Source organism: Neodiprion virginianus, chromosome 4 (assembly GCF_021901495.1).
Source record: "Neodiprion virginianus isolate iyNeoVirg1 chromosome 4, iyNeoVirg1.1, whole genome shotgun sequence".
Taxonomy (NCBI): Eukaryota; Metazoa; Arthropoda; class Insecta; order Hymenoptera; family Diprionidae; genus Neodiprion; species Neodiprion virginianus.
The window spans coordinates 12,739,900-12,767,029 of record NC_060880.1 but is presented as its reverse complement, the minus strand read 5'-3'; the positions used below and the strand labels follow the sequence as shown (position 1 = coordinate 12,767,029).

The 27,130-nt window shown below is 38.9% G+C and overlaps 1 protein-coding gene across 3 annotated transcripts in view; it reads right to left on the bottom strand.

The window, feature by feature from the left end:
• LOC124303006 (transmembrane protein 8B-like) overlaps window positions 1-27,130 on the bottom strand; it is a 498,471-nt gene that overhangs the window by 276,536 nt on the left and 194,805 nt on the right. For all 3 annotated transcript variants that reach the window (XM_046759670.1, XM_046759669.1, XM_046759671.1), the window contains one exon: window positions 24,043-24,281. In XM_046759670.1, coding sequence (XP_046615626.1) covers window positions 24,043-24,227 — 185 coding nt within the window. In that variant the 5' untranslated portion in view covers window positions 24,228-24,281. The remainder of the gene's footprint in view (window positions 1-24,042; window positions 24,282-27,130) is intronic.

The window sequence follows — 27,130 nt, the reverse complement described above, 5'->3', positions numbered from 1 at the left end:
CAACTCGCCAGTGTTTGGAATTTCTTCACTGGTAACAACGTTATCTTCGTCGTGTTTCTCGAGAAGGCCTTTAAAAAACTCAATTTTGAAGCAGCCACAAAAAAAAAAAAACGGAAAACTAGTAACTCGATACACGCATTATGTATGAAAGGTAAAGCGAAATGTTCAAACCGGATGTACACACACGGTGAAAACGCGAGTATATATGAGAATCTTTCGTAACTGAAATGTTTCTGTGCATGTCAGCACCACGGCAATATGTAGGAAGTCTTTGTGCGTTTAGCACGAGAACCGCACTGGGTATATAACGTATGTAATGCGCGAAAATGGCATTGAAGAAATAATCTCGTTTATTCAATGTTACATATCAGATTTATTTATGCAACTGTTGTGTGTATTGTCAAAACTAACCACTTAACGTATCATTTTTTTCCACGCTTCATGAGCACATTCCCCACGAGATAAATGTCCGGATGTTCAACCTTGAGAAGCTCCTGTTCGTGGAAACCACCAGCGATGGGTTAATCTTGATAGTCTTTGAGCTTGTACGTCAGAGGATGAATATTTTCCACTTGGCTTATTGTGAATATCTCCGTCGTCCAATTGGGAGCGTATCCTTTCTCAAAGACGTTTTTGAATTTGCTAATTCAAACTTTGTCACCAGTTTTAGACTTTGCCAGTTTGGTAGGTTTCGCTCGAAGCCCTCCGTACGCCTGACGTAATACCAAACTTCCGTTCTCAACGGTGACATCAGTTGGTTTCATTCGTATGGTTCGGTGTTGAGCGTTGTTGTAAGCCGAAACCAAATCAGATAAGATATCGAACCACTTGTAGCTCCCTCGCATACTGAACCGTTTCCACATTTGACTTTTGAGCGTGCGATTGAAGCGTTCGCAGATCGAAGCCATCGAATTACTGTATATGGAGTAAAGTACGATTCCATAGCGTGACATAAGAGATTCAAATTTCGAGTTGTGAAATTCCGTTCCCCTGTCGACGTGTAATTTTTTTGGTACCCGTCCTTAAACAAGCACAGATTCCATTGCCTTTGTAACATTATCTCCAGACTTGCTCTTTATCGGTATAGCCCACGCGTACTTTCAAGAGATATTATTAACTCTAAGCATGTACTTGTAGCCTTTGTATCGTCCAGTGTATGACATCATATCAACAAGATCTGCCTGCCAGGTCTCGTCGATGCCGCGAACGTCCACACGTCAACGCGTGTAATTCCAGCGTGCGTGCTTGTGCAGTTTCGTCACCAGTGTTTGCTTTTTCTCGTTCATATTCCAACGCTCTTAGTCTGGTGTCCAATTTGGAAATGATTTTAGCGTTTCGAATCTACAGGTCTCTGCCTGTTTTAAAGACAGTGTGAAAGGTGTCCAAGGCTTTCTCCGTGGTGATCTCCAAAGCTTTGATCATTTGATCAAGGTTGTTGATTTGTTTTTGCACCACGTTGAATTTTTGTCTCGAGATTTTTGAAGTTACATCAAAGTTCGGCTCTGCGGGATCTGCGACATTGCACAGTCTCTTGTTCTGTATATCGTGATGCCCGTCCGCTATTATTTGAAATCCGACACCCGGAGGACCACGAGTGCTCGTAGCCGTCTTTTCATCCAGATGCCGTCCAAACACGTCGACGCTCATCTCGGTAATCAATGCAAAAACGATGGGTGCTGCTTAATAGATGATTCCTGCTTCGCGTAGTTCTTCGATAATGGAGATTATTTCGTTATCGTGACTCGGATTTTCCACTGCCTGAGATGCCAGGAGTAAACAAAGACACTCTACTAACTCGTTTGGATCATCCGAGGAAACGTATTCCGTTTCAACAACTTGTCGAGTGATCATAACTTGCGGAAGTGGACCTTCACCATTTCACCGAGGTGGTGGGGAATAATCCATCAATTCGGCAATGACATTTTTGAATTTGTAACTGTTATCGTTTTGTACAACCCCATCAGATAGGTAATACTTTTCATACGCGTTCGTTGCGAGGATTATGTTTTCAAAATTTTCCTGATCTCCGACGCTCACATAAGACCCGTCAGGCTTATTTTTGAACAAAAGTTCCAGCAAACCCTTCGTTTTCGGGTGAAGCGTATCGCCAATACGGATCTCGTCACTCTCAATAGATATCAACGAATCACCAATCATTGGTCCCTTTGAGAGGTTGCGTACACCGTACACGTTGTCTAATTCAGTTTACGTCTTTGCATTTCTGATCAGTGCAAAATATTCATCCTCAATTTTCTCAACAGATGGTTCTATGATTGTTTCATCTTCTGCCGAAGCAAAGGAATCGTCCAATTCCAAGATAGTTTCATTTCTCGTTTCATTTTTCATCTGCTTTATTTCTTCTTTAATTTCTTCCACCTCTTGTTTTACAGGTTCAGTATCTTTTGTAACATTCACCAGTTCTTGTAACGGAGTCACTACCGGTTTGAAAACGTCACTCAATTTCTGAGTCGTAGATTCCCTGCCCGACTTGAGCAATCTGTGTTTTCGACGGATCGCAGCACTTGCTTGAGCGATCTGATGTAGGACATCTTTTCACTTGGAAATTTCAGAGCTCTGCATGTTGAGGCAACTTATTCTGCAACGCTACTGCGTCTCGCGCTTGAAAACGTTAGATTTTATTTTTTTTCCAGTCCAACAAAAAATCCCTTTCTGTATCGTCCTTCGTTGAGCTCACTGTCTTTGTCGATCACCAGAAACCTGTACTTCTCACCGTTCCAGCACGCAGAGCACACACTTTTAAACTCTGTGTGAGACATATCGGTGTTTACATGATCGTTGTATATGTGTCTCAGGTTCATGTCGTCTCGTTTAAATAACACGAGTAAGTTTACGTTGTTGCGCACGAGATGTCTGGGAATACGCGCGTACGTCCGACAGAGATAGAAACAGTCAACGTCACGATGACCACCCATGCAAAAGTAGGCTCTAATATGGTCCCAATTCTCGCACGCTACCTCGTCAAATACGATTATTGAGTTGGGCCGTGCTTCTTCCGGTGTAATCACTTGCTCACGCTCGGTGAACGGAAAATACTCCATATTCTCAACATTGTCCAATAATTGCTTCCACAATTGATATATCGGTTGGGTGAGAGATTTTGAGTGGATATGGATATTTTCAAATCTGAGTCCGTTCGTATGGGTTATAAGTGTGAGCAACGCATTAGTTTTACCACAATTCGACGGTCCACAGAATATTGCACGTACACTGTTCGGGAGTAATTCACCTTGCGGTTTGTGCGTTTTAACATTTTGCTCTGAAAGTTTGTCAAAATTCATAACGGGAAGCTTAGTAGGTTGTTCCTCAAACCGCATCTCGAACATGACTGATCGGATTTGCTATAAATATCCCGTTCTGAAACTTTTTTCTTCAGTCAACGCACGAACATGATCGTGTACAGAGATAAACGAAGTAGCAGGCGGCAACATGGTGGCAAGGGTCTGGTGAATAAATCATCAACAGCCTCTCACTCGAATTGCATGTACCTGGTTATCAGTACTGCGGGCCTGGTACAAAATTAACAAAGAGACTTGCGCGGGGTGATCCGGGAATCAATCTTTTCGATGCAGCTTGCAAGGACCACGGCATTGCTTACTCGCAGAATCGTGAAAATCTTGAAGTTAGAAACGAGGCTGAGAGGGTGACGGCTGAGAAGGCTTGGAAACAGGTTTTTGCGCCGGATGCCAATTTGGGTGAAAAAGCAGCGACTTGGGCAATAGCTAATACAATGAAGGTGAATTCAAAACTTCGAATGGGAATTCGAAAATCAAAAAATGTGACCTTGAGAAAGATTATGAATGCTGCTAAACGTTCTATGGTTCCAAGCAACGATGCAAAAGTAGCTATCGAATCTGCGCTGAAGGGAGCCGAAAACGCCAATAAAAAAGCGGGTGATAAATGTAAAGTGCGAACACCTCGCGTTCTACTAGTACCTTCAAAAGTCGGTGGTTTTCTACCGTTTTTGATTCCTATTTTCGCTGGTGATGCGGCAAGTATAGCAAAAGCTGTGAGCGATGCAAGTGCTGCTAAACGAGAACTGGAAGAGAGCAAACGACACAACAAAACTATGGAAGCTATCGCGTTGGACAAAGGGCTTCATATGAGATCGTTTAAAACAGATCTTGGTCTCCATCTTTTAAAAAACTAGATGCGTTACTACCATGTCGAGCGTCGACTGATTCGGACTTGTTGAAATATGCAAAAATATTCAAGGTTCCGCATTTCCGCGGTGTTTTCATGCGAAACGAAATGACCTATGGGAAGTTGGCAACCCACTAAACGGAAAGGCATTTTTTCGTATGTTGATCGATTGTACTCAATGTGTACCTGATTGTACCATTCCAAATTTCATTTGTACCTTAGGGGGAAAAAAATATAAGGGGAAGAAAAATTGGTCCGCAACTCATGTTAAGTTGAATATTTTGCGTTGATGGTATTGTAAAAAGCATCGTTTGTACTCATTTGTACCAATGTTATTTGAAAAAAAAAAAATTTCTCGATTTTTTTTTCCCTCAATTTTCCTGATTCATTTTAATTTTTTTCCCCCAATTCATTTCCTTGATATATAAATAAATCAATACGATCGTTGGTACGAATGGGTAAACCCGATTTCTTGGTGGTACAATGAGGTACAAACGATATAATCGTTAGTACAAATGGGTACAAACGATTTCTTGGTTAAACAATGAGGTACAAACAATATAATCGTTACTATAAACGGGTACAAACAATTTCTTGGTGGTACAATGAGGTACAAACAATATAATTGTTGCTACAAACGAGTACAAACGATTTCTCGGTGGTACAATGAGGTACAAATGATATAATCCTCCGTACCAATGGGTACGAACGATTTCTCGGTTGAACAATGAGGTACAAAAGATATAACCCTCGGTACAAACTAGTACATACGATTACTCGTTGGTAAAATCAGGTACAAACGATTTAATCGTGGATACAAACAGGTACAAGGGATTTCTCAGTTGTACGAACAGGTACATGTGATAAAATTGTCAGGGCAATTGACTACCAACGATATACTCATGGATAAATATGAGGACAAAAAAAGGATATATATATATATATATATATATTGTAACGGACAGCTGACAGGGGAAAAAAATTGAAATAAATTAGGGAAATTGAGGAAAAAAAATTGAAAAAAATCAAATTTTTTTTTCCAAAATAACATCGGTACATAAGACTACAAACGATGGTTTTTACAATATCATTAACGCAAAATATTCAGCCTCACATGAGTTGCGGACCAATTTTTCTTTTCCTCATATTTTTTTCCCCCTTAAAATACAAACGAAATTTAAGGTGGTACAATCAGGAATACACGGAGTGAAATCGATCAAGATATAAAAAATGCCTTTTCGTTTAGTGGGTTGCTAACTTCACATAGGTCCAAGAACCGTGAAGATACCGTGGACACTTTTAAAGAGCATATATTTATGCGCAAATCCAGCCTATTCACGAAGCGATAGCATAAGATGCAGCCGAGTAACATATAAATGAACATGAAGACGGAAAACTTACATGTTATTCAAATGTAAAAACTTTGGCCGCCGTGGGACAAGCTTTAAGATCGCAATTGAGGGCTGACAATTTTTTGTGATTTTTTTTGATCGATATGGAAGTTCGGAGCATAGAAATTCGGAAATAATCTTTTTAAGGACCACCCTAATGGGCAGCTAGTTTTTTTTCAAATATGAACGAATCAAACGCAGGATCGAACATCAGCAGCGAGGGAACATTCACTTGAGAAATTAGTTCTAAATCACTAGACATCACTGGAATTCGAGTTGTACGTTAGTATTGAACATTACATGGAAATCGGTAATATGCTGAACATCTTGAAACGTTTATGGGATTTATAGATTCTATGCCTTGTCGTAAGTAATAGAGTGTGAAATAAGTATTTCACCAGTAAGCGCCGCTCTGCCCAAGAGCGAGAGACGAAAGTTACTCGTCAGTTGTGTGGGAAATCCATGCTACTTTTCAATCTCAGTATTAAATCATTGATTTTATGCCTTGTCGTACATAATAGATTAGATGGAGAAGTTAGTTATTTCTCACCAGTAAGCACCGCTCTGCCCAAGAGCAAGAGATGAATGTTACTCGTCAGTTACATGGGTGATCTATACTACTTTTCAATCTCCGTATTGATTTATAGATTCTATGCCTTGTCATAAGTAATCGAGTGTAAATAAGTATTTCACCAGTAATCAATGCTCTATCCAAGAGTGAGAGACGGAAGTTTCGTCAGTTGTCTGGGGAACGTTTCTCCTACAAAAAAGTCGATATTTTACTAATGAAATCAAAGTTTGACTTCTCGTCAACTTAACATTCGTCGAATGCAGAATTAACGTACATTTATGAACGTAAATAATTTCCGTCATCGGATCATGATTTTATGCAATCGATTGCATACATTGCGATGCTGATGAGCATTGTTGTGAAAGATTCTCAAATTTTCACAATGCAGCGGGCGTGTTCTATGCAGGTTTTTACTATTGAACCTGGTTGGAAGATGCGCCCTGCGCCATATAGCGGTGTGCGGCGGTAATTTCATACTCTGCTCTGCATTACCGCGCTGGAAGGGGGCCGCATCGGAGTTTTGACGCGTCTTTAAAAGCACCTTAATTCGCCGTGTGGCATGGTTTCAGTAATTAATTAATTTCGTAGCTTTGAACGAACTCATAACTACCGAATAAGTATTATTTTTTTTTGCTATACTTTTCGTTGTATTTTTCTGCAGTACCGCATTTATTTGTTAATTTGAGCTCTGCGTATTATCCCTGATTTTATTATAATAAGGTGTATTCATAATGTTTCTTTATTTCGCAAACCCTTCTTTGAATATCTCACTCTCTCATAATTTTGTATTCTCTCAAAAGTTATATTTCAAGATTTCTTTGTGAAATTTCTCGGTTTTATGAATATTGTAAACCATTAATTCTATCGTCTGTGAATGTCTCTCGTACTTTACAATCATTCCTATCCTCTTGTCTAGGCTACCGATTTCGTAAATTATCAAATAATGTCGATCTTTTTTATCATTTAAAATCTGTGGTAACGTCTGTCTTATTCTTTAGTTATTATTTCCTGAGCTATTGGCATGTTGTTATCTATCGATTTGCCATGAAGTTCTCACTGTCGCTTTAAATTAATTTAATTTGATAATACATAAAAAAAGTGTCTGAACTCGACATGCAAAACATGTTTTCTTACGTACTTTTTACCGCTGAATCCGAATCTGAAGTCAGAATGGGGGGTCTTCCAGGTCGATATTCAGTAATGGCTGCTGAAAGTAAGAAAATAGTGATACACGGGCGTATGAGTTTTCAAAATGACAATCTTTATAACTAGACGTTTCCGGAGTCGCTGAATCCGAATCTGGGGAATTTAAATCGGCCTGGAAGACCCCCCATTCTGACTTGAGATTCGGATTCAGCGATAAAAAGTACGTAAGAAAACATGTTTCGCATGCCGAGTTCAGACACTTTTTTTGTGGTCCTGTGTTATTTAGCACTTACATAACTCGACATTCCTTAACACTTGCGATGTTCATTGCACGGTGTTCGAGAAGAAAGTGAATACCAATTTAACTATACTAACCGAACTGTTCTATAACTAATAATTATTAGTCTATCATTTTCATTCAACAATTTTCCTAACTATGTAATTATCAATTCAATGGAACGATCAAGTGAACATTTGAAAATATCGAACAATAACTACTTCGGAGAGTAAATCGAATGAATTCTAAATTGATAACCACCGCGTGGTTGAACACTATCATAATCAAATTCCAGTCAACTACCTATACGAATCCGAGGTGAGTCTACTCCAGAATACCATCGACAGAGACCAACGCGATTTAACGGGTCTCGATGTCGTCCAACTGTACAAGTACATCTAAAGACAAGTCAATTCGAGCAGTATTCTCCAACATTGAATAAATTGTTTTCATCATTTTGCTAGAATTTACTTTTTACCAATCTCAATTGGAATGGAAATAGAGTTATTGGCGAGCTCTTCTATCCGCCATTTTAGTATATGCAAAACAAATCACAAATTTTACATAAGAAATTTACGGTGTTTACAAATTTACTAATGCACATGAATGCCACTGCTTATTGTTTAATCTTATTATTGAAAATACTGTGAAAAATTAAATTATTCAAAACTTACATACCGGGACAATCTCTAGAAACTATACAGTCAATGCGCATGTGCGAGTTTTATCGGCTGTTCGGCCAAGCTGACCTTTCCGAGTTTCAGCAGTCAAACTCTGTTTCTGGCGACAATGTAGTTCACACGAATTTTTCAGGTAAGAATCTCAAACAGTCGAGATAGTGACTCGGTAGGCATTTGTTATTAAGTCGGGAAGTTAATTCTTCAAAGAACGGTCGAAACTTGATGCTAATGCTCTTTGAAAATTTATCACTCTCTTGTGATTTCAGGTGGTTATATTAAATTTTATTACTTTTGAAAATGAGACATTAAACCGAGCGTTCAAGAAATTTAAATATCTCATTATCTGCAAAAGAACTGAATCTTTCATTTCTCGAAAAAAGTTCAACAAAATTTACCAATAGTCGATAGTCAATGTATTTTTTCCGAACAATAAAGTATTGCGACTACTATTGAAAATTTTCCAATGATTATCAGAGTTTATTTCGCAAATTTTCAATGATGCTTGATTGAATTAATGAAGGACCTAATACTCAAATTGGAAATTCAAGTAATATTAGATTTATTGAAACGATTTCTATATTTCGTGTTAGTACAGTTCGAACCAAAGAAAATCTAATCGGAAGCGTAGAACTCAGGAACGTAAATCATATCCTGTGACACAAGTTCAAAATCAACTTTCGGAAAATGCGCCTTAACGTCACAATTAGCTTCAAGGACAATCGTGTTTTAGAGTAATGTGAAAACATCATTACGAGGATATTGACTTATCGGATTCAAAATTGTGCCCCTTATTCCATCAAAATAAATGAATATCCAATTTTTAACGAAGTTCACGAAAATTTTTTTCCAAATAATGTGATCAGATACAATATCTTGTTCATAGTCCTCCGAACATCACCTTGTAACAAAGATATTTGGAAAGAGTCCCTTTGTTGTAGGAACCATTATAAAATTCTTGGTTTTCAATTCGTGGTACTGAATAACTTCTGCGTTTCAGGTTCCATTTCCAATCTCAAAATGAGATTTTTTTTGCTCCAGACAATCCTAATATGAAGTGCAGAAAAAATTGCGCTGAATGGAGATTCACAAGCTTTCAGTCTCAGCGTAGGACCCTATAAAGAGTGTAAAATTGAATTGTTTTTCAAGTTATCGTGCAACTAGCTAGCTAGATGACACCGTCAACTAAAATTAAATTTACAGACATTTTTAACTGAAGTTATTTTACAATTCTAGATTCAGATTGATTCAGTTTGCCTAGCAAAATTCAACCCCACAATCTAATTGAGGACTTGAAAAACTATTTATCTGAATTTAATGCCAAAGAGAGTAAAAGTAAGCTTCGAAATAAGATACCAAATTAAATGGCATAAAGTTTGAAAAACAATGCTGGTCAATAATAATGCTTGAATTACAATGGTGCACAGAATGATTCCTCGGTAGAACGAATTAGCGGCAACGGTTAAGTAACAAGCTTATCGCTATTGGCTCGATCAAAGTAAAATGATGGGATATTCAGCCACCATCATCTGTAGTATATCCCGCTCTTTAATTTTTCCTCAACTAATGTTAAGAAGGTGGCGATGGCCTGATGAGATTCACTCTGGCACCTGATGTCTGACGGAACAACCAGGTTCGATGGTTATAATGATTGCACCGCTCGAGAAACCAGGATCCTTGCCACCTAAACGTTTTGACCATCAGGTAAGGCATAATTTTCCTCGTGTTAATCAAAGTTTGAACTGCAAGCCTGCTGAAAAAAAACGAATTTTATCATTGAATCCATGTTAAAATATTGTAATTGTCAAAGATCACGTAATTAGAAATTTACCTACATGCTTCCATGCCTGACGAATTTAGTCCCGCTTTGACAATGAATTATTTCGTACCTGAAAATATTAAAAGCTATCATTATCAGACTGGATCTTTTGGTATTTTTGGATACAACTAATTTCCGAGAAAATGCACAAAACATAAATCGTTAATGAGACGCATTTTTAATTTTATGTAAATAAAGAATCTGTTTACAATAAACGTTGTTTTTACTCACCTACCTCTGCTTGTCCAGACTCCCACTTGTTAATGACATTTCACATTGAATTTCAGATTTTTTCTTTCAATAAATAACATACAATTTCTGTATCATTTGATATTTGCGTCGGTTGAATATTTTCCGATATCGACCACGGTATTGCTAAACGATAGTATTCTTAGACAATTCACGCTACGTAAAAATAAACAGCAACATAACTCCAATCCGCGGTTTTATGCACGAGAGATTTACAGCTTTTGAGTCTTGTCTCATTTTGTGTACGTTGGCCCTCTGCTCAGCAGATGACAACATCGCCGCGGGGCGATTTCGCCGACCAATGAGATTGAATTATTTGGCGCATGCGCATTGTATGTATAGTTTCAAGAGATTGTCCCAGTATACCACATCAAAATCAACAACACACAATCAGCCGGAATACCCATGCGGACAATCCAAATATGGAAAATAACTTACTTTGATCGTCCAAACGAAAACACATACAAATTTATTGAAAACCTCATGGAATCACAAACAGGATACGAATTAACAGATAAATAATTAATGAAACACTTAGGCCTGATTTTAGAAGGCAACGCGAAAAACTGCTACCGCCTAAACCGCGGTAAATGGAGAACACGCGCAGAATTTGAAGCTGCTTCACTATATACGTCTCAAGAACTGCAATACAGAGACAGACACGAAAACAGAATAGGGAACATGCAGGGACATTTCCTAAAAGTCATACTATACCTCATTACACTGTGATTATTATCCAAATCTTGGTTCTCATCCATGTTAAATGTAATAAATACTAAATTTTCTTGGGAACTTGGACAGAATTGATAAGATTCAACTTATCAAAATTTGCAACGTTTCGTTGGTTCCATTTATTTTCCAACTTCATCAGGCAAGCTGTAACAGATGTACATAAACTTTAAAATTAAGTTGCATAAAACAATAGACATGATACATGTAAGCTACAAATTCAGAAATAATAAACTAAACAAAATCACAAAATATTTACTTTTGAGGTTAAATCCTCGTTAAAATCCTTTGGTCCATAACATCAAGTCAAAAATATGTTTAAATAAGACTAGACAGATATATACATTTTTTAATAAAATTATTCTGCCAATAAACTAATTTAAATAAAATAAAATGGACAAATATAAACAATGATGGACAAATACACATGTCAAACGTAGTGACTCTTAAATCACAGACTGTACTACTCTCACACAGTGTGATAGTACGTGTGGAGCTCGCATTATCTGTATTGTCAACATGACTCTGTTGTCCATGACTAGTACTATTCATATTGCGCGCGAAAGTTCAAACTCTAAGTAAAATAAAAATAATTACTATGACTTCACTATTGAATTCTTAACATCATTTATCAGGTCACTGTAAATTGTACTGAGGTTTTGCGTGTCGGATCTAAAATTGACACAATTCATCGCCTTAATAAAAATCATTTCACTTAGATTTCTCTTCATGTAATTTTTCTCCAGATCTAAAATCTCAACATCCTCGAACTGAAAGTTATGACCATCCTCAACAAAGTGATGTTCCGCTAATGCTGTTTTGTTGTTTTTTATGGACTTCTCAGGTCTGCAGTCAAGTTTATGTTGTCTCACTCTGGCTTTTAATTTTTACCTTCAGAAGGAAGGATGTGCTATGGGGAGTCCAGCAAGTCCTTCAATTGCCATCATTGCAGTAGATTATGTTGTTTCAATGGCGTTGACTCACCTTGACTTTGAAATTCCGATTATTAAGTCGTATGTTGATGATCTCTTCGCAGTGGTTCCAAAGGATAAAGTAGACAGCATCTTGGATGTGTTTAATAGTGTTGACAAGGACATCCAGTTTACCTTGGAAGTTGAGAATAACGGGAAGTTGCCTTTTTTGGACATACTAATAGAAAGATCAGAAGATGGTGATCTTATAACTTCTTGGTTCAAGAAACCGTACAGCTCAGGAAGAATTTTGAATTTTAATTGCAATCATCCATTGAGCCAGAAATTGGGGGTTGTAAAAGGGTTTTTGAACAGAGCCATGCGCTTGAGTCATGTGAACAAGACCAAGGAAAGTATTCGCATGGTTAGAAGATTACTGTCATCTAACAATTATCCAAACACGGTCATCAGCAAGTGTGAGAAAATTGTGTCCGAGAGGATTAAAAACAACATCAGGAGCAACAATGTCAACAGGAATTGGTCGTTTAGCAGATTTCCTTACATAGTAGGCTTGTCACCAAGACTGGGATCTTTATTTAAGTACACCAACTGCAAGTTGGTATTCTATAATGTATTCAAGGTTAAGGATCTATTTTCCCGGCTGAAAGACAAAGTGGAGAAAGAAGATAGATCTGGCCTGGTATACAGGATTCCGTGCTCGTGTGGGAAATGGTACGTTGGACAGACCAGGCAAAAATTAAAAGCCAGAGTGAGACAACATAAACTTGACTGCAGACCTGAGAAGTCCATAAAAAACAACAAAACAGCATTAGCGGAACATCACTTTGTTGAGGATGGTCATAACTTTCAGTTCGAGGATGTTGAGATTTTAGATCTGGAGAAAAATTACATGAAGAGAAATCTAAGTGAAATGATTTTTATTAAGGCGATGAATTGTGTCAATTTTAGATCCGACACGCAAAACCTCAGCACAATTTACAGTGACCTGATAAATGATGTTAAGAATTCAATAGTGAAGTCATAGTAATTATTTTTATTTTACTAAGAGTTTGAACTTTCGCGCGCAATATGAATAGTACTAGTCATGGACAACAGAGTCATGTTGACAATATAGATAATGCGAGCTCCACACGTACTATCACACTGTGTGAGAGTAGTACAGTCTGTGATTTAAGAGTCACTACGTTTGACATGTGTATTTGTCCATCATTGTTTATATTTGTCCATTTTATTTTATTTGAATTAATTTATTGGCAGAATAGTTTTATTAAAAAATGTATATATCTGTCTAGTCTTATTTAAACACATTTTTGACTTGATGTTATGGACCAAAGGATTTTAACGAGGATTTAACCTCAAAAGTAAATATTTTGTAATTTTGTTTAGTTCATTATTTCTGAATTTGTAACTTACATGTATCATGTCTATTGTTTTATGCAACTTAATTTTAAAGTTTATGTACATCTGTTACAGCTTGCCTGATGAAGTTGGAAAATAAATGAAACCAACGAAACGTTGCAAATTTTGATAAGTTGAATCTTATCAATTCTGTCCAAGTTCCCAAGAAAATTTAGTATTTATGTGATTATTATTCTCACAACTCACCCCACCATACCCAGTACACGAATAATTGGATATAGCATACAGAAACATTAGAATGGAATATGAAATGTTCATAAAACCATACGAATTCGCAAACTTCGAACAGTTAGAAAACATAGTGAAATCTTGGAACAAAAACATGGAATGGAAAAAAACCAGACAACGAACTATCACAACACAAACACAAACTATTACAACGCTCGTCAACAAAAAAATAACAGTACGACACCGACTATAACAGCAAACACACAAACACCAACCCGCCCGGCACTACTACCAACCTCAAATGTACCACCAACATTAACATACCGGGACAATCTCTAGGAACTATACAGTCAATGCGCCTGCGCCAAATCATTCAATCTCGTTGGTCGATGAAATCGCCCCACGACGATGTTTTCGTCTGCTGAGCAGGGGGCCAACGTACACAAAATGAGACAAGAGCTGTAAATCTCTCGCGCGTAAAACCGCAGATTGAGGTTATGTTGCTGTTTATTTTTACGTAGCGTGAATTGTCTAAGAAGAATCGTATCGTTGAGCAATACCGTGGTCGATATCGAAAGATACTCAACTGACGCAATAAAGAATTCCATGGAAAAGCTAATATCAAACGATACAGATATTGGGTGTTATTTATTGAAAGAAGAAATCTCAAATTCGATGTGAAATGTCATTAACAAGTGGGAGTCTAGACAAACAGAGGTAGGTAAGTAAAAACAACGTTAATTTCAAACAGATTCTTTATTTATATAAAATTAAAAATGCGTACCACTCACGATTTATGTTTTGTGCATTTTATTGGAAAGTAGTTGTATCGAAAATTTCGAAAGCTCCTGTCTGATAATAATAGCTTCTAATATTTTCAGGTACGTAATAATTATTCGTCAAAGCAGGACTAAAGTTGTCAGGCATGGAAGCATGTAAGTAAATTTTTTATTCCGTAGTCTTTGACTATTACAATATTTTAACATGGATTCAATGATAAAATTTATTTTTATTCAGCAGGCTCGAAGTTCAAACTTTGATTAACACGAGGAAAATTATGCCTTACCTGATGGTCAAAACGTGGCAAGGATCCTGGTTTCTCGAGCAGTGCAATCATTACAACCATCAAACCTGGTTGTTCCGTCAGACATCAAGTGCCAGAGTGAATTTCATCAGGGCATCGCCACTTTCTAAACATCAGTTGAGAAGTTTTGAAGATCGGGATTCACTACAGATCATAGCGGCTGAATATCCCATTATTTCACTTTGATCGAGCCAATAGCAATACGTTTGTTACTTAACCGTTGCTGCCAATTTATTATACCGAGGAATCACTCTGTACACCATTGTGATTTAAGCATTATTGTTGAGGAGTGGAATGATTATTGAGGAAAAATGGTAATCGGAAATATATATAGAGTGAAGAAAACGTGTTGATTATGCTTAGAGATCGTTTAATATTGACGTATAAAAGCGAGAGAAGTTACAGTAGAGAATATTCGAGATATTCCCCCTCTTGCGTGGTGATGATCACGAGTTATTCGCACGCGCTATAGATCACATACAGAGAGGTGAGACGCGCGAAAACTTAATCCGCAACACTCCCACCGTTTGAGAGCGTCGATGTTTTTCTTAATCCTATACTATCGCACAAGAATTCAAATTGTCCCTTTTGTAACGCTTTTGTGAAAATGTCTACTTTTTGCGTGTTCGTTGGTATATATATAAAGAAAATGACATCTCTCATTTACTTCAATTTGAATCTGCCGCCATTACCACCAGTGTTATAGAGGGAGTTGCCTATCGTCATCATACATTATAACATACTCTGTGATTACTGATTCTATGGGCTCTGTGATATTGAAAATTCTAACCTAATAAGTACGTGAATTTACGACTACAATAATTGTGCATTTTATTAAGGATATTATTAAAACTTGAACAAACTACTGTACATCACCTGGAGTAAAAACTTTTAATGTTGTTTTCTGTTTTTATTTCAGGTAAGTAACATTGTATTGATATCTTAGCTAACTGTAGAAGTTGTGATTGTAATACTAAAATAAACTGTTTTTATTTCAGAATCCAACTTGAGTTTTTATTTTAAAAGTGGAGTAGAAGTACAATTATTAAGATTATTACATATATTGCACTGTTATTTCGCCATTTTACCTTTTTTCTCTGACAGAACGATATTTTATGTCTATGTGTTTCGTACGGCGACGCAGTTCGGGATTTTTAACAATTTTAATTGAACTTTGATTATCTACATGTATAACCGTTGCACTTTTTTGTGGATAACCTAAATCATACAATAATCTTCACAGCCAAACTGCCTCTCTGACAGTTTCTGCTGCCGCTTTGTACTCAGACTCGGTAGTGCTGAGCGATACCGTACTTTGTCGTCACGACAACCAAGACACCGGTCCATTCGCAAAACTAAACATATATCCCAGTAGTGGACATACGCGTATCTATATCACTTGCAAGGTCAGCGTCCGAGTACCCTTCGAGAATTGCCGACCTCCCACCGCTTGCATATACAATTCCGACGTCCACTGTACCGACTAGATATATGAAAATTGTTTTTATTGCTTGCCAGTGGGTTTAATTATAATTATCGGAGTTTCGGCTTACTATATTCACTGCATATGCTAAATCCGGCCTCGACACACCAGTTAAAAATATTAGGGATCCGACGGCTTCCCTATACGGAACTTTTTCAATGTTTTTTTCGCAATTATCATTATTCGGAATTAATCTCGCACTCGGATCCGCAGGTGTTGACATTTCTTTGGCTTCACTCATGTTAAATTTATTCAGAATACGCGTGGCATACGCCTTTTGGTGTAAAAATATTAATTTATTTTTCCTATCTCTCTTGATTTGTACTCCCACAAAAATATGGGCATCCCCGAGGGTAATTTCGAAAACTTCTTTCAACGAGTTTATAATTGATTCCAGAACACGACGCGATTTGGCAGCGATCAACCCGTCATCAACGAATAGCGCTAGATACACGATTTTACCGTCAACACGCCCGAGAAACGCACATTTGTCCGCATCGGACTCACAAAAATTGAATTTTTTTAGGAAACCGCAAAATATCTCGTTCCAACATCGTGTGGCTTGCTTTGTGACGGGTTTTGAGTCCGCACTAAATATGTGGAAGGGAGGAACAATTAGAGACGGGGCGAAAAAGTCAAGACTGAGTGAATAGGTAAAACTTTGTGTATGTATTTTTGAGGAGTGTAAACGTATTGAGATCGGGGGGGGGGGGGGGGGGGGGGGTTGACTTAAAACTATAAAAGATCTGTACGAAGGGGTTGTAGACGTTAGCGGTGGCTGATCACGCCTGAACCCTTAGCGTCACTTAATTCTAACTTGAAGGTACGCGCGCGAGGGGGGGGGGGGGGGGCGGTGTAGGGCGACGGGGAGTGTGAGGTAGGAATGGTCGGTATTGCGGTGGGAGGAATGCGAGGAGGTGCAGATCGGCTGTAGATCGCAGGCTGACCTGGTGTCGTCGGTGTGGCTGGGTGGCGGTGTTGAGGGGGGCGTCCTGCTTGTCTCTTCGTGTCTCTTCGCTGTGTCTCGTCTCTCTCTCTCTCTCTCTCTCTCTCTCTCTCTCTCTCTCTCTCTCTCTCTCTCTCTCTCTCTCTCTCTCTCTCTCTCTCTCTCTCTCTCTCTCTCTCCCCCTCCCCCCCCTCCCCCCCCCTCCCTCCCTCCCTCCCTCCCTCCCTCCCACCCTCCCTCCATCCCTCCCTCCCTCTCTCCCTCCCTCCCTCCCTCCCTCCCTCCCTCCCTCCCACCCTCTCTCTCTCTCTCTCTCTCTCTCTCTCTCTCTCTCTCTCTCTCTCTCTCTCTCTCTCTCTCTCTCTCTCTCTCTCTCTCTCTCTCTCTCTCTCTCTCTCTCTCTCTCTCTCTCTCTCTCTCTCTCTCTCTCTATCTCTCTCTCTCTCTCTCTTTCTTTTTTTTGGGGCTCGGGTCGTGTTACGTCGGTCTTCGATGCGAGACGCAGTCGTGCTGCTGGCTGGCGCTCGGCTCAGCCGAGCGTCGGTGGGCTTCGGTTAGCTTCGGGTGTTTCCCGACAGGCCGGGACTCACCCGTTCGGCTCTTCCCCGCGAATTTGGGGTTTGTTGTGACTTGCACTCTAGGTGCAACGTCACAGCTTTAATCCGTATAAGGATTTCTCGAGTTTGCAAACGACATCTTGTTTTATATCTTCGTTGGTGAATCCCTGCAGTAACTCCATGTATATAATATCTTCGCGTAGCTCAGCATAGAGGAATGCCGTTTTTATATCGAATTGGATAAGTTCTAAATCTTCCTTGGCCCCGATGGCTAATATGACCCAGAGGGAGTCATATCGTATGAACGGCGAAAAAGTTTCTGTGTGGTCAACTCCTTCTCTCTGGAGAAAACCTCGCGCACAAAGCCTTGCTTTGTATCCTTGCACGCTTCCGCATGTATCCTGTATTTCCTTGAACACCCATTTTGAGTCGATGGGCTTTTGTTTTGTGGTTTTTGGAACAATTTTCCATGTTTTGTTTATTCTAAGAGCCTCAAGCTCTTCTTTTACTGCTTGTGACCATTTTTCGGAATCTGGACCGTTCATTGCATCCTGAAAGCTCGATGGAGAATTATACTGGGACAATCTCTTGAAACTATACATACTGTTACAAAGGGTGAAATCACCCGTTTTGTCCCCTTTTAAATGATCTAGTAGTCATCATAGATAAAAGACGTTTATAAACCTCTTATGTCTTTAAAAAGAATAAGGTTGCTGCGTCAACCGATATTATTGAAAAAAACAGTCAGTCTCTAGACTTTAAAAAGAGAGCTTGTGTCCAAATACATCTATTTTCTTTCTAAATATTCCTTGTTCGTGAGACTTCTTTGGCTCGGCGTTCGCTTGAATCGCACAGAGAACTCTTTGATTCTCTTAGATCTTTCGTAATTTCCCCCCGTTGTAACAATACAATGCGCATGCGCCAAATAATTCAATCTCATTGGTCGGCGAAATCGCCCCGCGGCGATGTTGTCATCTGCTGAGCAGAGGGCCAACGTACACAAAATGAGACAAGACTCAAAAGCTGTAAATCTCTCGTGCATAAAACCGCGGATTGGAGTTATGTTGCTGTTTATTTTTACGTAGCGTGAATTGTCTAAGAATACTATCGTTTAGCAATACCGTGGTCGATATCGGAAAATATTCAACCGACGCAAATATCAAATGATACAGAAATTGTATGTTATTTATTGAAAGAAAAAATCTGAAATTCAATGTGAAATGTCATTAACAAGTGGGAGTCTGGACAAGCAGAGGTAGGTGAGTAAAAACAACGTTTATTGTAAACAGATTCTTTATTTACATAAAATTAAAAATGCGTCTCATTAACGATTTATGTTTTGTGCATTTTCTCGGAAATTAGTTGTATCCAAAAATACCAAAAGATCCAGTCTGATAATGATAGCTTTTAATATTTTCAGGTACGAAATAATTCATTGTCAAAGCGGGACTAAATTCGTCAGGCATGGAAGCATGTAGGTAAATTTCTAATTACGTGATCTTTGACAATTACAATATTTTAACATGGATTCAATGATAAAATTCGTTTTTTTTCAGCAGGCTTGCAGTTCAAACTTTGATTAACACGAGGAAAATTATGCCTTACCTGATGGTCAAAACGTTTAGGTGGCAAGGATCCTGGTTTCTCGAGCGGTGCAATCATTATAACCATCGAACCTGGTTGTTCCGTCAGACATCAGGTGCCAGAGTGAATCTCATCAGGCCATCGCCACCTTCTTAACATTAGTTGAGGAAAAATTAAAGAGCGGGATATACTACAGATGATGGTGGCTGAATATCCCATCATTTTACTTTGATCGAGCCAATAGCGATAAGCTTGTTACTTAACCGTTGCCGCCAATTCGTTCTACCGAGGAATCATTCTGTGCACCATTGTAATTCAAGCATTATTATTGACCAGCATTGTTTTTCAAACTTTATGCCATTTAATTTGGTATCTTATTTCGAAGCTTACTTTTACTCACTTTGGCATTAAATTCAGATAAATAGTTTTTCAAGTCCTCAATTAGCTTGTGGGGTTGAATTTTGCTAGGCAAACTGAATCAATCTGAATCTAGAATTGTAAAATAACTTCAGTTAAAAATGTCTGTAAATTTAATTTTAGTTGACGATGTCATCTAGCTAGCTAGTTGCACGATAACTTGAAAAACAATTCAATTTTACACTCTTTATAGGGTCCTACGCTGAGACTGAAAGCTTGTGAATCTCCATTCAGCGCAATTTTTTCTACACTTCATATTAGGATTGTCAGAAGCAAAAAAAATCTCATTTTGAGATTGGAAATGGAACCTGAAACGCAGAAGTTATTCAGTACCACGAATTGAAAACCAAGAATTTTATAATGGTTCCTACAACAAAGGGACTCTTTCCAAATATCTTTGTTACAAGGTGATGTTCGGAGGACTATGAACAAGATATTGTATCGGATCACATTATTTGGAAAAAAATTTTCGTGAACTTCGTTAAAAATTGGATATTCATTTATTTTGATGGAATAAGGGGCACAATTTTGAATCCGATAAGTCAATATCCTCGTAATGATGTTTTCACATTACTCTAAAACATGATTGTCCTTGAAGCTAATTGTGACGTTAAGGCGCATTTTCCGAAAGTTGATTTTGAACTTGTGTCACAGGATATGATTTACGTTCCTGAGTTCTATGCTTCCGATTAGATTTTCTTTGTTTCGAACCGCACTAACATGAAATATTGAAATCGTTTCAATAAATCTAATATTACTCGAATTTTCAATTTGAGTATTAGGTTCCCTTCATTTATTTAATTGAACATCATTAAAAATACATTGACTATTGTTCGCTATTTGTTGTTAGCTATTCGACCGAGCCGCGTGGAAGGAGTAGATCGCTGTAGTTTCAAAGATGAGTTATTTGATTTATTGTTGTATATACACCTTATTTATCTACAGTATTTAATCCATATATACAAGGCAGTTAATTCATTGGTTGCCACGCGAGGGAAGGAGTAGTCCTACTCCTGTAGCACCGCGGTGGAGGCTGCAGCGATGAAGTGCAGCGATGCATTGGTGCGGTCCTTGATGGCGGCGTATATCGGCTTTCCGGAGAGCTAGGCCGTGTTGGAGGGCGGCGATTTTCCGGTCCGGTCGCTCGTTGTGGAGACTCCCACTCGCTGTCAGACGGTGTCGTCTGAGTGGCCGTTGACACGTAGGTGGGTTGAGACTCTGGAAACGGAGAGACCGCTGCCGGAATGCTGCGGTAGTAACTGGGAGACGTTACTCTTGCTCTTCTGACGCCCTACAGCGAAAGTAGGATCGCTGGTGGCCTAGTCAGAGGCCTGAATGGGAGGTCCACACGGTGAAGCACCCACGGAGCTGGTGGGTTTTGGGAACTCGTCCTTTTGGTTGAGCTGGCTGTTGCCAGTTGAACAGAGTCCGTCATGCAGTTGTCAAAAGTCTGCGTGCTGGTCTGTGATCGTAGCGTAGCGTGGAGTTGCGTGGCGTAGCGTGACGTAGCGTAACGTAGCGTAGCGTAGCAGTGTAGTTCGTTTGTTTGGTCAGTTTCAGCGAGTCCGAAGTGTCCTGCCGATCGGTGAGATCGGTGGTCTCTTATCGCAGCCTCGGTTGGTCTTCAGCAGCAGGAAACAACGTTGGCTGATTGCGCGACGCGCTCGGCTGCGTCGGTGGCGTAAGCGGCGCGTGTGACGCAATACTTTCTTCTGTGGCGCGTGACTAGAAAGCGTGAAACGCTTGTTGCGGTGCGTGAGTTGTAAGGCGCGCGACCGACTAGTTGACTTTACAAGGTTGTTGTGAACAACTATCAACTATTTGTAAATTTTGTTGAACTATTTTTGAGAAAAAAAAGATTCACAGTTCTGTTACAGATAGTGTGATATTTAAATTTCTTGAAAACTCGGTTTAATGTCCCATTTTCAAAAGTGATAAAATTCAATATTACCGCCTGAAATCACAAGAGAGTGAAAAAGTTGCTTAGTTGCTTGAAAGTGGCGACGATCTTTGTACGTATAATAAATTCAATAGGCATATAACAGTAAATATTAGAGACGCAATTATTTTGGCCGTATCACCTGTTGACAGAAAACAATTTCATTGTTACTTCTAGTGTACAAAATAATAAAAGTGATCAAATAAAGTGTTCCCACCTACCTGCTGCGTTTCTTTCAAGTACCCAACATTCAAACAGATTTCTCATTTCAGTCGAATAAAGCCAATTTTCAAAGAGCATTGGCATCAACTTTCCGAGTCACTATCTCGACTGTTTGAGATTCTAACCTTAAAAATTCGTGTGAACTACATCGACGCCAGAAACAGAGTTTGACAGCTGAAACTCGGAGTGGCCAGCCTGCCCGTGCAGCCGATAAAACTCGCGCATGATCATTGTATGTATAGTTTCAAGAGATTGTCCCGGTATGTTCAGTGGGAGTTCATTGTGTGCGGGGTATATTGTTTGTGTGTCGTATATACGTGGTTCTTGAATTCGTGTGTTTCTTTGCTTAGTTCCTCAGAGTCTATCAGAATTCGTATTTCTTCTAGGTTTCGATTATTCGTGCCTATGTATGTGTCTGCTTCTATTGTTGGTAAGGCTGATGTATTTTGTGAAAACATGTGTGTGTGCCTTTGTTCATGTATTGGTGTAATGTTTAGTGTGTGCGTGATCTCTACTGGTTCCATTGTCCTAGGTTGTATATGTGTGCTGTGTAATGATTCGCGATTCGGTTCTGCTATGGGTGCGTCTAATAGCCTGGGTTCGTTATTGATCATATTTCTGTCATCTCGAAATGGCTCGTGTATTCCCATCCGCCGATAGTATCCGTGTGTGTTTTATACTTAGTTTGTATTGTGTGACCCGCGCGCGTTACCAAGCGCTGTATTGTTTTGATTTTGCGCTCTATTATGTGTGCCTGTGTGTTCTGTTCACGAGCCGTGCAGCCAACTGTGTCTTCTGTCTGGCATTGTTTCGGGTCGTGTACCTGTGTCGTATGTGTATGTGATTTTAACCGAACCTGTTTTAAATTTCTAGAGTGTTTGAATTTGTATAAATTGTCTCTGTTTTATGTATTCAATTGACTCTTGTCGGGATTAATGGGGAAAAATGTGGGTTTTTACATTGGGCACCAATTTGTGGGAGGGGGGGTGAGAGACAGGGAGAGAATGTAGCCCGCGAAGTCGAAGGTAAAACTTTGTGCTTATATTTGTTTGCGATTGAAGCTTACAACTAATTGACAAAGGAGTTGGGTCCCGCGATGCAGCTGGACTCCCCCCGACTGATTGTGAGTGGAATGTACTTAATATTACCTGAGTCGAACTTATTACTAAGCGTGAGTGTGTGGGTGTGTGTGGGTATGCGTGTGTGGGTGCGTGGGTTAGCGTGTGTTGGGGTCGTGAGTGAGTGCGTGTGAGTCGGTGGGGTGGGTTGAGGGTGAATGAGGCGTCAAGATTAGGGGGCGAGGGCTCTTGAATCTCCGGCATACTTGTTATGCGCTTCTCTTTTCGGCAGCTGCGGGGCTATTTTCCATTCCCCAGGGCTCGTGGCGGACTGGCTGCGCGTGTACACGTTGCGTACGTTCAGCCTTACTCGGCCGCTCTCGGGCCTGTTCGGCTCTGGTCCGCGGGTTTGGGGTTTATTGTGACGTGCATGTGGTGGTGTAACGTCACAAGTTTTTTCGATCTTGGGTTGCAGAACTATCGGTGAAACTTGTGAAGCATTATAACACTTTGACGGAACTGTCAATCAATCTAATGAATAGTGGTTTTTTCCCGAAATGGGTTGCTTTATGAATTTGGCATCTCTGAAAGCTGAAAGTGATTTTGCAGTATTCATTCCACAGAACTATTCTCAAAAATAGTTGAAAACTCCAGGATTATTTCAAAAAGAGTCAGCACACATAATTTTCAGTGAATTTTGAATTTGGGGTGCCAATTCACGTATCCGGTTTGTTCAGTTATAATCTCACCGAATCTCAAACTTTAACATTAGAATGGAATTCCTAAAATAATCTATATTCATTCGGTTCTATCAATGTGGCACGATGCACTGCACTTGTCTTCTGAGAAATTTGTATTTTTATGCTCGCCCAAGGATTGGATAAATTAACTTCCTGCAAAACATATTAGAAAAAGTATAACAGGCAAGTAATTGCGATTTCGAAAAATGATTACCACTCTCAATATTCCGCTCTGCTCATTTCAAGTCACTTCTTACCTATTTCGTAATCTGTATACTTCAACTCCACCTTCCACACGGAATTCTTCACAATAAACATGAAGCTGATAATCTAACTATACCCACATTTAGTCAAGTTTACTCCTCGATTTTTCAGTTATATCCGTAATGTAAAAGCGGATAAACGAACCCAAGATCGTCAGCTATCACAGATGAGTAAAAAAAAAATCAATTGAATCAAATGTTTGTACTCACTTCCATCTTGCTAGTGCAATGTCCAGTGGTATTTTGAAGTAAATGATAGACACGTGCCTATACGCATAAAATTTGACTAAAGTCGTGGCTGGGAGCTGCCCAATTTTTTCGAGTTCGCTACTACTTATGTGCAAAAATGCCAGCACCATGATAACTAGCAAGCAAGTTAGCGTCTGGACCTCCATGTTAAGACTTTGTGAATATACAACAAAGTAGATCTGCAAGCGGCGATTCTTTATCTGCAAAAAAGAAATGGTTGATTACTTTATGATTTTCAACCTTTTCGTGATACATTTCAATTTTTTTTTCAAGTAGATATGGATTCAGAGTTAGCTGTGATGGTGTCTACCGCAGAAATAGTAACAGTATAACTTCGATCAGCACTCAAACTCAGACTCAGCAAACAAAAGTTTGTATCCGTGTAGTATAATTGGTTTCACCATATTTCTAGGAAAATCACTGTTCCATCATGCAAACTGCGAATGATCTCTACAGAAATTATACAGTGTCCACCATAGGCTGCTTTGACTGATATACATATATAACTCACAGATTTGAGTTACGGCATAGAGATGTGACAAATATACAAATGCATGTAAGATCAATGAATCAGATATGTTGGACTGACGTAACAACATATCATAGATTTCACTAGAATAAAATTGTATTGTTAATTATGAATAACGCACCTAGATTTGATACATCTGTACCCAAACTGACTCAAATATTTACGAAAAACGCACGCTTGCTGGGGGATTTGGATACACAACCGGTACACGACCTACCTATCCACAGTCTGGTAAGCTATCTGCGATATCACGACACCGACAGCATGATCGAGGGTTGTGAAAATATGTAGAAACGCGCTCATAATTTTGGAATTGATATACGCATTCAAGTTGAACTGAATTCATCGTGATGTCGTTACATGGGGGTGTATGTGTTCGAGCGGTGCTTGTAAATGATTGAAAATAGGGAATACTCCCACGTAACAACAATAAATAAAAATGAAGAAGAAGATCCAGCTTTCGATAAATCGGTAAGTGGGATCGTGTTGCTATAGCTCCAAACGGAACTGTGAGAGTTGTTCTCATGGTGAGGTGAAATTTACATCAATAAAGGATAGCAGATTTTTCAGAAATCAATGGTTATAATGAATTAATCTTATGAAAGATGAAATATATTGTTCAAAAATTGTAGAATGAAAGTACGCGTGTTTAAGTGATTAACAATAATAATCAAATAAACTCAGATTTTATTAATCACAATGATTAGATGAGTGAGGTGTGGACGCGTGAATTATGTTCATGTAAAACTGACTGCAAAATAGGTATTGTAACATAACATTTTTAATACACGTTACAAACGGCCTGCCAAACCCTGGGCGAAACCCAAAAGTGAGGATTTCGCGATAATAATCGTCGATAATTTCGGAAACAGCACCAAAACAAGAGACATGTATCCAAAACTCTTTATAGGCTAGCGAATGAAATATTTCAAGATTTTTGTTTATTTTTGTTTTCGAGTATATGCGACATGAAGTAGAGGATCGGCGCCGAATTGAGCGACATCATCTGGTGACAACAACGCGGGAGTTCTCAGGGAGATGATCGACGAGTGCGAGGCGCCCAACAAAATCTCGTGATATCTTTTGTCAGATAAATTTTTCTAGCTTTCATCGCGGGTCGCCAAATTATTGTAAACCCGGTGTGTTCCTGGTAAACTTCTTCGGATGAGCTAGAAGTAGCCAAAGATCGGCGTCACAGTATGAGCGATATATTCTCAGACTAAATCGTATACACATATATTTTGCTTGGAAGGTGGTGGGGGCCAACACAAAGTAATGTTTTAATATTTGCATACTGCGGCCTATGACATGAGCTCTAATGACTAGAGTGTATCGTTTTCTTAGAATATCAATTTTATAAGTAGTCCGTATACATATATTTACGTAAAGAAAGAAATTCGTGATGAGACAAAGTAACGAACGGCCACGGGAATCGAACCCGGGACGAACGGAAGCTTATCCGTGTAACAAAAAATTTACAAGAGCTCAAAATCTTTAGCAAGACTCTTTACGATGCATCTTTCTACCACAGACGAATATTGTATGGCTATCAATATCACTGCATTACGTGTTTGGAAAATTCTTACACAAGTTTTTAACTCCGTTTACAATATTGAATGTCCTACATCGTAATATTCCATGTTACATGCCTCGTATTTTTAATTTGGCCACAGCTAATATTACAAACTATATTGTATTTTCAGTGCTCTGTTGGTTAAGAACAGGTTAATACATGTACAAATATTATAATTTTCAGTAAAAAATGTATCATAACAATGCGTGATTGGGAAATTTTTCAGCTGGTTTTGATATTCACTATCACGTATGATAAATTTTGCATCAATATATGAAAATTGATTTGCGAGTATGAATTTAGCCATACAGGGGTATAAATGGTGATTTCATATGCCTAGTTTGAAAATGTCATATGACTTTGCATTGTGAATTTGTTGCAAATTTCAGATTCTTTTTAACAGTGTGGACTTATACTTACTAGCCACCAAGCGTCCTCGCCGTTGTCACGTCAATCCTTCTCATCTGGTCAATTCGTTTATGTTATTGTTTGCGTAGTTATAGTATTTAAAAAAAAATACTATCAATATGCACAACATTAACAGAGACGAATTGGCTAGATAAAAAGGATTGACATGACGATGGCGAGGCCGCTTGGTGCTCCAGTCGGTACAAGTCCACGGATAGGCTTTCGCTGGTCCCGGTGCCATGCGAATCTTTCAAAAACGTCCGTACAAAGATTTGAACACTATATACTCTTTATTTGAACCAGAAATACAAATGCGAGTTTGTTCCGAAACGAAAATATACAATTCGAGTTTACAATTAGTCAACAACATAGTCTGAAAACAAACAAATTCGCGTATGGTGATGCGAGAAATTAGAGACATGGTAGTCAGGACGGCTAGGTACTGTTATTGTTTTGTTGACGAGCGTTGTAATAGTTTGTGTTGTGATAGTTCGTTGTCTGGTTTTTTCCCATTCCATGTTTTTGTTCCAAGATTTCAC